General features: G+C 38.1%; 1 protein-coding gene across 5 annotated transcripts in view; it reads left to right on the forward strand.

Annotated features, from left to right (window-relative positions):
* RARS2 (arginyl-tRNA synthetase 2, mitochondrial) overlaps positions 1-12,265 on the forward strand; it is an 80,544-nt gene extending 68,279 nt beyond the window's left edge. For 4 of the 5 annotated variants that reach the window (XM_036871518.1, XM_036871524.1, XM_036871522.1 and 1 more), the window contains 10 exons: positions 1,651-1,768; positions 5,561-5,621; positions 6,826-6,902; positions 7,405-7,529; positions 8,129-8,196; positions 8,281-8,390; positions 8,844-8,939; positions 9,874-9,948; positions 11,326-11,389; positions 11,871-12,265. In XM_036871518.1, the coding sequence (XP_036727413.1) occupies positions 1,651-1,768; positions 5,561-5,621; positions 6,826-6,902; positions 7,405-7,529; positions 8,129-8,196; positions 8,281-8,390; positions 8,844-8,939; positions 9,874-9,948; positions 11,326-11,389; positions 11,871-11,957 (881 nt within the window). In that variant the 3' untranslated portion in view covers positions 11,958-12,265. The remainder of the gene's footprint in view (positions 1-1,650; positions 1,769-5,560; positions 5,622-6,825; positions 6,903-7,404; positions 7,530-8,128; positions 8,197-8,280; positions 8,391-8,843; positions 8,940-9,873; positions 9,949-11,325; positions 11,390-11,870) is intronic. The other variant, XM_036871521.1, reaches the window with a different exon arrangement.
* The last annotated feature ends 3,192 nt before the right edge of the window (positions 12,266-15,457 follow it).

Raw genomic sequence — 15,457 nt, forward strand, 5'->3', positions numbered from 1 at the left:
TTTGAAAGAGTAAAACGAGGAAATCAAGAAGCAGGGCAGAAAAAATAATAGGACGTCAGGGATGATATTAGTACATCGTGTAACACACACTGGGATTCTGCTTCTTTGCTTAAGGTAGATTTCTAATTTAGCTTTGAGCTTCCTGTCAGCCAAACAGAAATGGCACCATTTGTAGGAGCCCAGCCATGTGTAACAGAAGCAAACCAGTTACTTACTTAGAAATGCCATTTTTCCAGATGGCCAGCAAACACATGAAAAGATTCTCAACATCACTAATTATTAGAGAAATGCAAATCAAAAGTACAACGACGTATCACCTGACACCCATCAGAATGACCATCATCAAAAAATCTACAAACAATAAATGCTGGGACGGGGTGTGGAGAAAGGGGAACCCTCATAAACTGTTGGTGGGAATGTAAATTGATACAGCCACTATGGAAAACAGTATGGAGGTTCCTTAAAAAACTAAAAATAGAACTACCATATGATCCAGCAATCCCACTACTGGGCATATACCCTGAGAAAACTATAATTCAAAAAAACACATGCACCCCAATGTTCATAGCAGCACTATTTACAATAGCCAGGACATGGAAGCAACCTAAATGTCCATCAACAGAGGAATGGATAAAGAAGACATGGTACATATATACAATGGAATATTACTCAGCCATAAAAAGGAATGAAATGGGGTCATTTGTAGAGATGTGGATAGACCTAGAGAGTGTCATACAGAGTGAAGTAAGTCAGAAAGAGAAAAGCAAATATCGTATAATGTATATATGTGGACTCTAGAAAAATGGTATAGATGATCTTATTTGCAAAGTATAAATAGAGACACAGACGTAGAGAACAAATGTACGGATACCAAGGCGGGAAGGGGTGGGGAGGGAGGAATTGGGGGACTGAGATTGACACATACACATTATTGATGCTATGTATAAAGTAGACAACCGATGGGAACGTACTGTATAGCACAGGGAACGCCTACCTAAATGGGAGGGAAGTCCAAAAGGGAGGGGATGTCTGCATGTGTGTGGCTGATTCATTTTGTTGTGCAGTGGAGGCTAACACGACATTGTAAAGCAACCACACTCCAATAAAGATTAATTTTTTAAAATGTGCCATTTTTCATAGTAACAAAGAGCTCGTCATCCTTGTAAGAAAGACATGGAGAATGTGGCTCACGACATCCTCAGTAATGTCCTTAAGGAAAATTTTTAGATCGCCATATACAGATTCTAATTTTTCATCGGGCAGGAAAGACAGTAACAAAATTCTATGGTTTTATTACTCAAGGGTACTTTCTTGCATGTTAAAAATTAGCCCAATATTGAGTAACTTGGATTAGAAGAAGAACATGATGTTTCATGGTTAAACTGAAGTTGATATCTCATTTTTCAACTAGTTATGTTAAAGACTTTAAGTACTTCATCCAGAGTACAGAATTTAAAAAGATAAGTACATATTAATTACAAAATACCTACTCTTAATAGATTCATTCAAGGTCAGATTCCTTCTTATTTTTCTTCATTGTTGGTTACACCAGTTATTGCTGCTTAAGTAATAAAAATAGCTTCTGGTTTGCCAAAGATAATGTTATAGATACTATACTATTAATGGTTTTAATTCATTATGTTGTTTCAGAGTTACCTTTTTGCATTTCTAGAAAAGGCACAGCTGTAGTGGATCTGTCAGGGAATGGTGACCCCTCCTCAATTTGTACTGTAATGCGAAGTGATGGGACGTCTCTCTATGCAACCAGGTGTGTGTCTTGTGTGACCCTCATCATTAGAATGCATGACTTCACATTCTTTGTTCTAGGATTAATGCTAAGACAATCATTTTATTCTCAAAACTGTTACCAAATCCTGATTTCTAAAATCTTTTGTTCTCATCGCTCAAAATATTTTTATTGGATTTCTATTTATGGCCATTTATAGTTTCTGGAAAGGTTTAATATCATCAGAAAAGTAACTGAAAAACTGATTACAGTTAGTTAAACATCATAGGATTTCCACAGGTGAATACATTGTTCTACAAACTATAAAATTGAAGTACCTCATAGCCAACTATAAATATTTTATAATTGCATATTGACAGAAAATGTATACTGAAAGGTGCTCATGTTGGCTCAGTGGTATCCTCACTCTGTAAAGATCATCTTATGTGCATATAAGTACCAGTCCTCATTCAGACTGTGGTAAAATAGACCGAGGGGGAGAAGTAGGCCATGCCGCTTATATTTTTTCATCTGTCTCCATGACCAACCCCTGTGGAAAGGAGCAGTCTCTGTTAATCAGTTAAGAACTGGGTTTATCAAGCACACTTACTTCTGGGACAAAGCTAATAGGAAGGAGAAGACAGGACCATAAAAAAGCCACACAGGCAAACATGGCCATACTCAAGCACTGCTAGCAAAAGGTTCTAGTGTCTCCCGGGCTAGAATTTTATGTTGGATCACAAACCACTTTTGTAGCATAGTTAATGATATTTTGTTGTTGTTGTTAACTACCATCATTTTTTCCCAAACAACTTTAAACAACCATCTGCCTCTCTTACTGTCCCTTAGAAAAATCATTCTTATTTTCTGTTACTTTTTGGCATTTCTCTTTATCAATTCCATACAATTGGAGTTAGGAAATGAGAAGACCCTGTATATTTAAGAGGTGCATTTCTTTTTCTAGATACAAAAAAATATACAGTAGAAAATTTTTTTTGTGCCAGCTAATTAATACTGGACAGATTAAATAAACCTTTGAGTAGTGGTTATAAGAAATGTGTTTACTCATGTAAGCAACAGGGAATTAAACTCATTATCTTGTAATAAACTATAGTGGAATATAATCTGCAAAAATACTGAATCACTGAAACTAACACAATATTGTAAGTCAACTATACTCAAATAAAAAAAAGAAATGTGTCTGCTCAGAATAGAGGCTCCATGTCATAAAGACTCTATAACTATCCTTATCTGGTATCTTTTTGGGGGCTATCATTAGGTCCAGATTTTTCTGTTTATTTACCTTAATACCTATACTTTCCCTTTTTTCTTTGGGAGAATCATCTTTTTGCCACTTGTTGAAATGTTTGATTTTTCACCTTGCTCTAACTGTAGTTGTTTCTGTCCTTTCGATGGGTTCCTTATAGAATACAGCTTTGTGTGTGGTTGTAAATTAAGGGAGTTGTTATAACAGACAAAGAAAAATGCAGGAGGATACTGACAAGAGCACAGGGTGAGGCTGGAGACCTGAATTTTTGTTCTGAGACCATGACCATCACTTAACCTCTCTGGGCCATGGTTCCCTACTTTGTGAAAAGAGAGACCTGAACTAAATGACCTGGCATTTCTTCCGGCTTTTTATTTTTTAATTTATTTATTTTATTTGTATTTATTTTTGGCTGTGTTGGGTCTTCATTGCTGCGCGCGGGCTTTCTCTAGTTGCGGCGAGCGGGCACTACTCTTCGTTGCGGTGTGTGGGCTTCTCATTGCGGTGGCTTCTCCTGTTGTGGAGCACGGGCTCGAGGCACGCAGGCTTCAGTAGTTGTGGCTCACAGGCTCTAGAGCACAGGCTCGGTAGTTGTGGCTCGTGGGCTCTAGAGTGCAGGCTTCAGTAGTTGTGACACACGGGCTCAGTAGTTGTGGCTCACAGGCTCTAGAGTCAGGCTCAGTAGTTGTGGCGCATGGGCTTAGTTGCTCTGAGGCATGTAGGATCTTCCCGGGCCAGGGCTCGAAGCCGTATCCCCTGCATTGGCAGGCGGATTCTTAACCACTGTACCACCAGGGAAGCCCTCTCCGGCTTTCAAATTCAGGTTCTACAAACTCAACCTAGGACTTTTTCTTATATTCATCTCTTTTTCTTTGGAGCAAAAAGTTTTTCTTTGTTTTGTGCTTGGCTCAAATCAAAAAATATAATGGGGGTGTATATTTGTGACTTTGTTTTTGGGATAATCTGTATCAGTGTTTTACAGCCTTTTTTTAAATTATAACCCTTCTCAGGAGCCTTTTTAGCCATATTTTTTATACTTGCCCATCCTCATGAAATTTTAACACCACAGATGTGTCTGTATGTATTGTATGCATATATGTGCTTTATACATAAATAGAGTAAGATTTTTTTGTCCCTCACGAGACAGTTTTTGCCTCCATTCAGAACACATGCTCTGGGGACTTCCCTGGTGGTCCAGGGGTTAAGACTCCACGCTTACAATGCAGGGGGCGTTTGCTCTGTTATATCAGGATCCTGAAGTAGGTACCAATGACATTTTGATGATCCCCAACATTTCAAAAGATCTAGGAACTTTAAAAATCCTCAAAATCCTCCCAGTGTCATGCATTGTTAAGCAAAAATAGCTTTAATTTTTTTTCTTGCAGTTTTATTGAGATATAATTGGCATACAGCACTGTGTAAGGTGTATAATGATTTGACTTACATACGTCACGAAATGATTATCACAATAAGTTTAGTGAACAGCCATAGTTTCATATAGATAACAAAACTAAAGAAATAGAAAAAAATTTTTCTTGTGATGAGAACTCTTAGGGTTTACTCTCTTAACATTAACTTTCATATATAACATACAGCAGTGTTAATTCTATTTATCATTTTGTACTTTACATCCCTAGTACTTATTTATCTTATAACTGGGAGTTTGTACCTTTTGACCACCTTCATCCAATTCCCCCTCTCTCTATCCCTTGCCTCTGAAATTCTACAAATCCTATCTCTTTTTCTATGAGTTTGTTTGGTTTTGAATTATAATTGACCTACAACACTACGTTAGTGCCTGTTACACAACATAGTGATTTGGTATTTCTGTATATTCAAAATGATCACCATGGTGAGTCTAGTTATGATATGTCACCATACAAAGATATTACATAGTTATTAACTATATTCTCCACAAGTTAATTAGCTCTAATTTTAAAATTCAATATTTAAATAATTTTCACCTAAAATTTTTCACTTAAAATTTTATAGTTTATGGTTTGTTTTTAAATATTCTGTACTGTGTGCAAACTGGGTATTTTGTCCTTAACCAGAGATAAGAGGTAAGTGGAATTTTTGTCAAAGGAATTTATGGTCTTTTTAAATGCTTTAGAAAGTATTGCTTTCGAATGATCCAAGACGTTGGAAGAGTAGCTAGAAGATACTATATCACCTATGTTTTAAATATGTTCTTTAAGAAAGTATATTGCAGAAAAGTGACAGGAAGGTAATTCTTTCCAGTAGAGGCTTAGTTAACAAATCATAAAACATTTACCTATAAACACCTTGCCTAGAGCTATTTAGTTATTATTACTACTTGTCCCAGAGCTTTTATTTATTTTTGATCTTTTCACAGCACTTTCATAATTCTTTTCCCAAAGCTGTTTTTGTTATTACTACTTTGTATCAAAGTATGGTACTGGGATTATATAAGCATGGGTACTATACCCGAGGCTTGGAATAACAGTAGTTCTTAATGAGAAAAGCCTCATTACTATTAAATAGGTAAAACAAATTATTACCCAGATCTGCTTAGTAACTCTTAATCTATGGCCGTTTTTTTTCAGAGATCTTGCAGCTGCTATAGATCGAATGGACAAGTATAATTTTGATAAAATGATTTATGTGGTAAGTAATCACAATAAAGAACAAAAGGTTATGATCCCTACTTCATGAAAACTGCAAAGATAGAAATTGAATGCCTTGTTGAAAAACTAGGCAAAAATAATTTTCTCAAACTATAGAAAGGATTCAATGTTAAGTGTATGTATGGTGGCAAACACTATGTTTAAAAAAAAAAAACTTAAAAATTAAAAAGTTCACATTGCTTCATAGTAAAAAAAAAAAACAAAAATTACCCAAATGAATGGTTATGTGTAACAAATATGTACATGTCACTATAATGCATTTTTTTAAAATAACTTTCTATTTTAAATATTTTAGGACTCACAGAAGTTTCAAAATGGTAGAGTTTCCATGTAGCCTTCAGTCTTCTCCAAAGATAATATCTTACATGACCATGATACTTTGTCTATACCAGGAAACTAACATTGGTAGAGACCTTAGTTAAATTTCACCAGTTTTTACACACGCTTGTGTATGGGCATGGTGGAGGGGGGTATGAAATTTTATCACGTGTAGATTCATGTAACCATCACCACATTCAGAATACAAAACTGTTCCATCACAAAACAGCCTCTCTTATGGCAACCACTTAATAATCATGCGTTCCTCCAACCCTAACCACTGGCAACCACTGCTCTGTTCTCCATCATACCGTTTTGTCACTTTGAGAATGTTATATAAATGGAACCACATTAGGTAACATTTTGAGGTTGGCTGTTTTCACTCAGCATAATGAATGCCCTTGAGATCCACCCAAACTATTGCATGTGTCAATAGTTTGTTCCTTTTATGCTGAGTAATATTCTAGTCTCCTCTTCCCTTCCTTTCTTTCTGTGTGCAACCTCCCTTTCCCCGAAGGAAAAAAAAAGTTGCTATTAAATATCTTTTTAGAGCTTAGCTTTGGCCTTCTTGGAGATAAAGGTCATAACAGCTGAGAGAGGAGGAATTTAGATAGAATACTCAGAAGGTTAAATTTCATATTCCCTCCTGACTCAGTGGAGTGCTGCAGCTCTTACTTCCTTCTGTTTTAGAGGACTCACCTTAGACCTTCTTCTGTTGGCATCCGCTTTGTGTGCTTATTTAAAACATATCCACTGACAGTGACTCTAGTCTGTCAAAACTCAAACATTTTAATTTGATTTATGTCAAACCTATTGTAGATTAACTTATCAGTGTTCTTTTATTTTAAATACATTTTTTTCTCAAGACAGATAAAGGGCAAAAAAAGCATTTTCAGCAAGTGTTCCAAATGCTGCAGATCATGGGATACGACTGGGCAGAAAGGTACCGTACTGTCTGCATGGTTCTTAATTGCCTGCTCAAGATTAAAGTTTTGCTAGGTCAGCCATGTCCAAAAATGTAGCAAATTGTTAAAGATTTTCATTCAAACTTCACTTCTTTGTTTCAAGATGTTAGTGTTAGATGTTAGAAAAAACAGATTTGTTCTTTGTGCTAATTTTTGTCCTGGTTATATTAATTTCTAGCTTATAAACATTCAATAAATGGTTTTATTAGATATCGCTCAGAGGCTTGATTTTCAAAATTCTTAATTCCCATCTCCTTTTTTTCATAAAGGCAACTAGTAATTTAATCATATGCTAGTGATTATGAAATGAAGCTGTGTGTTTAACATCTTCTGTGGCATACGTCACAGCATATTTCAATTTATTAATTTTTTAAAACCTCTCTATGAGAGTTGAAGTTAAGACTATTCTCTATAAGGGTATTGTTATATTCTTTGATCACCAGCTCCTTTTCAGTGAACTAAGTGCCTGCTCCATTTTAGGTGCCAGCACGTGCCCTTTGGGGTAGTGCAGGGAATGAAGACGCGAAGAGGAGACGTTACTTTTCTGGAAGATGTTCTAAATGAGATTCGATTGAGGATGCTACAGAACATGGCTTCTATTAAGAGTGAATTCATTTTTTTGTTGTTACAGGCATAACTTACGTGCACTTTTATGTTTTGCTGGACTCCTGTGCAGTGTGATGTATTATGACCATCCCTCCATTGAACTTTCATAAACCTTGGCACAAATAGCTTTGCTAATTCAAGGTGCCAGCACTTCTAGACTTGCTGCTGGGCTGTTACTCAGTTTAGTAATGGGAATCGATACACCCTGAGCCTCTTTTCCTGGGCAGCTTCAGCATCGTCACCCCACGGTTGGAGTGCCTGCGCAGAGTTCCTGTGTTCCATAATCAGAAGCAAGTCCCAAGTCCTTATGGCTTTGTTTAACCTTCACCTTTGGAAAAATAAGTACCAGCTCTATCTAATGTCTTACAAGGGATGTTTGTAAGAAAAATAAGTCCGTGTTTCTTCCCTTTTACCAAAGGCTTGAAAACATCATTATCAAAGTTAAATCAGCCCCCATTAGGACAGTTAATTGCCTGCTGTACACCTGTTTATTCTTGATGCTGTCAGCATATGGTTTTGTCAGGTTTTATCTCCACTTTAGTCCCGGATTCTGTACAGTTTCATGCAGGGTTAAAGGAGCTGCCTCTGTCTATTTTAGCTACCAGAGAGCTGGAGAACCCCCAGGAGACAGCAGAGAGGGTGGGGCTCGCAGCCCTCATCATTCAGGTCTGTGAAGACTGCTTCCCGGGAGAGCCTTTTATTTGGTACTAGGACAAATCCCAGCGCTGAAGATTTCCTCTGTCATTTTAGGACTTCAGAGGTTTCCTGTTATCTGACTATCAGTTCAGCTGGGATCGTGTTTTCCAGAGTCGCGGGGACACGGGAGTCTTCCTGCAGTACACACACGCCCGCCTCCACAGGTGAGAAGGGCCTGCAGGGAAACACTGGGCTGCTCTGTCCTTCCCAGGGTGGGGTCTGGATGGAGTGATTCCGAGACCAAAGGCCCTGTTTTCTGGGCTTCTCCGACATCTCACATTCAAAACTAGTTGAAGTACAGTGGACCTCTTATTATGTTTGGATCTTGTGGGGTTTTTTAAACATTTGTGTATTGCACACCTATGAAATGGAATGCTTTTATGTATATTACCTTATTTAGTACTCAGAATAACCCTGCCAAAGAGTATACTCTGTTTTCAGATGAAGAAACAGATTTAGGAAAAACTGAGGCATTGGGTCAAATGATGGTAGCTTCCGAGCCTAGGACTATATTAAGGAAAGCAAGACTGTGCGTTATGAGGTGATGTTCATCACTTGCAACTGAGTCCTAGGATGACTTGTTTAATCCTTTGTTGTGTTTAAACTTGTGATAACAGTTTGGAAGAGACTTTTGGATGCGGTTATCTAAATGACTTCAACACTGCTTGCTTACAAGAGCCACAGTCTGTTTCCATTCTCCAGCATCTTCTCAGGTACAGTTTCCTAACATTATCAAGTCTGCTTCTGCTCCGTGAAATGACTGTTGTAGTTTGCTGACCACTGGAATCAACAGGCCAGTGACTCTAGACAGCGCTTTTCCAAAGGTGTGACCAAAAAGTGATTGCCTGCCCTTTGGGAGCAGACAGAGGGCATGCTCACGGCTAATCCTTGGGCTTAAAAAATATTATCACCATTGAATTAGCCCAGGTGTCTAACACCCTTTAGGTCATGGTGTGAGAACGTAAAGCCTGGTAAAAGCATAACCTTTTAGTGTAGAAACGATCATCTTCTCACCCTCTGTGATAAGTGAAGGAAGATCCCTGCCTTTGTGCACCATCCCTGAGACCATAAGCCCTTCATTTGCCTCTTGGTTTCAGTTCAGCTTCAAATACACTGGGCAAGAGACCATACTTCTGAGCTCTCATGAGCATTATCCGTGAAGCCAGACTTGTCAGGAGAGACTGATGAATATCTGGAAGGGATATGGAGGGTTAACAACAAGGCCTATTTCTCTGATTGCCACACAGTGGTCAGTGGTTCTTTCCTGGGATGAGGGGTTAGTTTACTAACATTTGGCTAATTTGTGAGGAAAAATAAGCCAACCTGGTTTTCTTGGCAGTGAGTAGACTCTTGTCTGCTAGATTATGTTCCTCAGCATGGCTAGAGGCTTCGTGCATTTAACAGCCATGATTTGAGTCCTTGCCTTGGTCTAGGCCTATGGGGTCTCAAGGTGATTTAGAAAGTACCTGCCATCAAGGAGCTTGTAAGAAAGAAAGATGTGCCTTTACCTTCAAATTTACGCAAGGTCTTTTTTCATGTATCTTCTGCCATTAACGATATCAAGTCAGCCTTACATCGTAGATCTTAGCTTAGTGTAATATGCACCCAGCCTCCCCCTGCCAACCACTCCTGTCATCTTTCTTTTAGGTTCGATGAGGTGCTTTATAGGTCAGCCCAAGACCTTCAACCCAGGCACATTGTCAGTTACCTTCTAACTCTAAGGTATGTTATAAACTTGCTATTTTGGGGTATTAAAAGACATTTGATATGACAAAGGACCTTTCTTTCATCTAAAGGTCTCCTATAGACAAATCCATTGGCCTAAAAAATTATATGCTTTAAGTTACAGGAATTCTTGCTTCATCTTTGCAAATTAGCAGTTAATGTTCATTCATTCATTCATTCATCCAGTGACTGAAGGTCTGGTCACTGGAGTCTAGTGAACGGGAACCTATAGGTACATCATGGGTGGTCACAGTACAGCACGTGTTAGGATAGATTGGACATGAGGGGCAATGTTAGGGCACTTAGCCCAGCCTTGAGGGCTCAGAGAAGGCTTCTCAGAGGAGAGGAGTAGATGTTAGTCAGGAGAAGCAAGGGGGCAGAGAAGGAGAGAAAATCCCAGAGTTGAGCAAGAACATGATACATTAAAAGAACTTCTGGGAGAATGAGTATGTTGTGTACTAAGGCATTCTGACTTATTTTCAGGGCAGTGGGGTTCATAAAAAGGTTTTAAGCAGAGGCACAGAAAAGTCAGTCTGATAGAGGGTAGAGAATGAATTGGAAAGCGAGTAGATGACACTTGGATAGAAATTTCACGGTGGCTGTTTTAGAAAGTTTGAATAGAGGTTGAGTTTTATAGCAACAGTTGTATCTTCTCATAAAGCTATTTAAGAAAGGAAGTATTTGCTTTTACTCAAGATTTACTGAAATCAGAGATTTATTGGGACTTTTTTCTTGAATATGCTTTTTACCTTTCTTCCCCAGATTTATAGATTTTTTTTCCTTTAATTTCCACTTAGACATGTAGAGATGAAGAAGCCAGAAAGTCTTATTAAATGTCACTTAATCATTGAAACTAATGTCATAAGCATCATTTCTCTGGCACTGTTCTTCTTGCTGCCATAACCTAAACAGAAAAAATATTTTAAAGAAGAGTGGCCAGTGTATGCAGAGTGGATTGATAACTAGTCTTACCCCACCTCCTCCCAGTACAGAAGGAGACAGGCCAGACCATGTTATACATTTCATCTTGAGGGATGCCTAAATAAGGGAAAACTAATTATTAGAAAAGAATCCCCTATACTTGTAAAACTAACAATAAAATCATAATCTTAAGATCAATGAAACTGTAATCATAATACCACCGGGTATTAGTAGAACCAGGACCAAAAATCTAAAACCGGAGTTTAGTGTTTTTCACTTTGCCAGTTATTGAAAAGCAGTGAATTCAGCCTCAACTTCCCAACTTTGGAAATATCCTTTAGTGGCTCTCGGCTTTGATTTCTCTAAGTTGAGGGAGTAAGATTAGATATCAAGCTTATATGTTACACAGGAAATTAGCTGGTCCTAATCATGATTATTCTCTTCCTGTTTCAGTCATCTTGCAGCGGTGGCACACAAAACACTACACATAAAAAGCAGTCCTCCTGAAGTGGCCGGGGTATGTTATGTTGAGTTTTGCTGTGTAATGTAATCTCTAGCATCCTCAGACTTATTACTGAATCAGTCTTGTAAATGTTTCTAAAATAGCATCCTGTTGTTCAACTACAGCAGTGTACTTATACACTCAAGGTAATAATTAGAATTCGGCTGTAACAATCAATGTTACTTTCCAACATACTGGACCATGAAACACCTTTTCCTACATCAAGTGATAGGGTGATTAGTTCCCCTTATCTGAAGCTATACTTTATGGTGTTACTGTTACTCCCACTCCGCAACCCTTGGGTACCAGTCTTACTATAACAAATTCTAGGAATTTGTCTTCCTTTGCCTACAGGAAACCCTAGGGCACTTGGAGATACTGTTCTACTTTAAATTAGAAAAAAGTTAGGATTACTTCTAAAAGCAATTTTATCTATTCACTTACAGTTAGCCTGTTACTGAACTGACCTTGAATCATTCTTGAATTTATTTTGTAGGCCAGACTTCATCTTTTCAGAGCTGCCCGCTCAGTCCTAGCCAACGGAATGAAACTTCTTGGAATAACACCTGTATGTAGGATGTAATTTCTAATTAAAATTGCTTTTAAAATACTAAATGAATTCTAGTTATCTATTCTTACATGCCTCGCTATTTAGAATAGAATTGAAACTAATATTCTGTGTCAGAATCTATATTTTATTGTCTATATTTTATTAAGTGATTTATCAACTTATTAAATCTTTATCTTTTAAAAAAATCATCTGAGTTTCCTCATGGTCAATAAGTACTAAACAGACTTTTGTTAAACTAAGTTAAATCTTTTTAAAGTCATTGTGGTCTACCGGAGACAAAGAGTTTAAACTCTGGCTTGAGGGTTTTTTTGTTTTTCTTTTTTAATTGAAGTATAGTTGATTTACAATATTACATTAGTTTCAGGTGTACAACATAGTGATTCAATATTTTTATAAATTAAACTCCATTTAAAGTTATTACAAAGCAATGGCTATATTTTCCTGTGCTGTGCAATGTATCTTTCTTCCTTATTTTATACATAGTAGTTTGTATCTCTTAAGCCCCTACCCCTATCTTGCTCCTCCCCCCTTCCCACTCCCCACTGGTAACCACTAGTTTGTTCTCTACAGCTGTCAGTCTGTTTTGTTATATTCATTTGTTTGTTTTATTTCTTAGATTCCACATATAAGGGATAACAGAGTATTTGTCTTTCTCTGACTTATTTCACTAAGCATAATCTCTAGGCCCATCCACGTTGTTGGGAATGGCAAAATTTCATTCTTTTTATGGCTAATATTCATGTATATACACCACATCTTCTGTTGATGGACACTAGGTTACTTCCATATTTTTGCTATTGTAAACAGTGCTGCTATGAACATTGGGGTGCATGTATCTTTTTGAATTAGTGTTTTTGTTTTCTTCAGATATATACCCAGGAGTGGAATTGCTGGGTCATATGGTAGTTCTATTTTTAGTTTTTTGAGGCGCCTCCACACTGTTTTCCAAAGTGGCTGCACCCATTTACATTCCCACCAACAGTGGGAGTAAAAGTCCCCTACTGTGTCTGTGCGCAAATGTGCACACTCCTCGTGAGCAGTGTCCAGGCTTCCCACAGCCCTCCTGTCCCACCAGCCCTCAGACCAGCCAGGGGGCTGCCTTCCCTGTGCCGGACCCAGGGCTGGGGTGCCCAATATGTGGCTTGAACTGCTCACTTCCAGGGAGGATCTCCACCCATGTGATCTCCCTTTTTCTGAGTCCCCTCCCTGGGGCACAAGTCCCAACCTGCTCACTTCTCTTCCCTTCCTACCCGATTCTGTGTGGATCTTTCTTACAGCCTTGGCTATACAGGAGTCTTTCTGCCAGTTTCCAGTTAGTTTTCAGTGAGACTGTTCCACATGTAGATATAGATAGATAGATAGGATTTTTTTTTTTTAGTTTTTAAATAATTTTTTATTGAAGTATAGTTGATTTACAATGTTGTGTTAATTTCTGCTGTACAGTGAAGTGATTTGGTTATACATATTCTTTTCCACTTATGGTTCATCACAGGATATTGAATATAGTTCCCTGTGTTATACAGTAGGACCTTGTTGTTTATCCATCCTATGTATAATAGTTTGCGTCTACTAATCCCAGACTCCCATTCCTTCCCTACCTTGGCAACCACAAGTCTGTTCTCTATGTCTGTGAGTCTGTTTCTGTTTCGTAGATATGTTCATCTGTGTCATATTTTAGATTCCACATATAAGAGGTATCATAAGGTATGTCTTTCTCTTTCTGACTTACTTTGCTTAGAATGATAATCTCTAGGTCCATCCATGTTGCTGCAAATGGCATTATTTCATTCTTTTTTTTATGGCTGAGTAATAGTGCATTGTTTATATATTCCACATCTTAATCCATTCATCTGTCGATGGACATTTAGGCTGTTTCCATGTCTTGGCTATTGTGAATAGTGCTGCTATGAACATACAGGTCCATATATCTTTTTTTTTTTTTTTTTTTTTTTTTAATTTATTTTTGGCTGTGTTGGATCTTCATTTCTGGGCGAGGGCTTTCTCTAGTTGTGGCGAGCGGGGGCCACTCTTCATCGCGGTGCGCGGGCCTTTCACTGTCGCGGCCTCTCTTGTTGCGGAGCACAGGCTCCAGACACGCAGGCTCAGTAGTTGTGGCTCACAGGCCCAGTTGCTCCGCGGCATGTGGGATCCTCCCAGACCAGGGCTCGAACCCGTGTCCCCTGCATTGGCAGGCAGATTCTCAACCACTGCGCCACCAGGGAAGCCCCATATTATCTTTTTGAATTATAGTTTTGTCTGGTTATATGCCCAGGAGTGGGATTGGTGGATCATATGGCAATTCTATTTTTAGGTTTTTGAGGAACCTCCATACTGTTCTCCATAGTGGCTGCACCAATTTACATTCCCACCAACAGTGCAAAGAGGGTTCCCTTTTCTCCACACCCTCTCCAGCATTTGTTATTTGTAGACTTTTTAATGATGGCCGTTCTGGTGTGAGGTGGTACCTCATTGTAGTTTTGATTTGCATTTCTCCAATAATTAGCAATGATGAGCATCTTTTCACCACATGTAGATATATTTTTGATGTGTTCATGGGGGGAGGTGAGTTCCACTTCCTCCTACTCTGCCATCCGATCTCCTCTGCCTTGACATTTCTTACAGTGCCATTCATCCAAAAACTCTTCTTGTAACTGAGATTATGTGTTTCCATGTTTTAAAATTGATGAGGAAGAAAAATCTCAATTTTCTTAGAATTATGACTGTTCTTAATAAATTTCAGGAGCACAAAATTGAGCTTTTTTGTCAATACAGCTGACAACTACTCCCAGAGAACAGGTCTCATACTTTTCATGGCTGTATACAGGTAACTCTTACCAGACTATGTGAACTGGGGCATTGAACACATTTGAATAACAAGGAATTACTTTACAGATATCGAATTAGGATCTTTGTAAAAATTAGTCCATTAAACCACATTTGAAATGGAGTTTCTCAAACAGTTTCATGTATCTGCGTATTGGTAAGTATATTTTGTGTGACCTGCTTTAGGAAACATGAGTAGGATGTGATCTGTTTGATGGTTACAGCTATCCTCATCTGAGAATTTCCATTCAGATCTGTTATAATTTATTCTAACTATTGCTACTAGAAATCTTCTGAATACCAATGACAATCTAATTTTATGCATAGAGAAGCAAATTAGCATGAACTAAAGCTTCTTTAGTTGAATGAGCATAGTTTTATATTGGCAAGTATGGTATACCTTCTTAATCCTAGAAAAGACTCCAATTTTAAGTGAATTATCTTCCAGATTGTTTATTTTCTACTTAAAGTATCATCAGTATTTCCTTAGCACAAATCAGCCATGGAATAAAAAGTTGGGACATGTTTTACACGTCCAATATCTCCCTCCCCTTCTTTGAACAAACGTTCCCCTTCCCAGATCTGTGGTAGCTTCTTTAGTATTTGTTTTTTTTTGGGGGGGGGGGTGGGGGGAGTTGTTTGTTTTTAATATCTGTTTATTTATTTTGGCTGCGCCGGGTTTTAGTTGC

The sequence above is a fragment of the Balaenoptera musculus genome, chromosome 12 (genome assembly GCF_009873245.2).
Source record: "Balaenoptera musculus isolate JJ_BM4_2016_0621 chromosome 12, mBalMus1.pri.v3, whole genome shotgun sequence".
Lineage (NCBI taxonomy): Eukaryota > Metazoa > Chordata > Mammalia > Artiodactyla > Balaenopteridae > Balaenoptera > Balaenoptera musculus.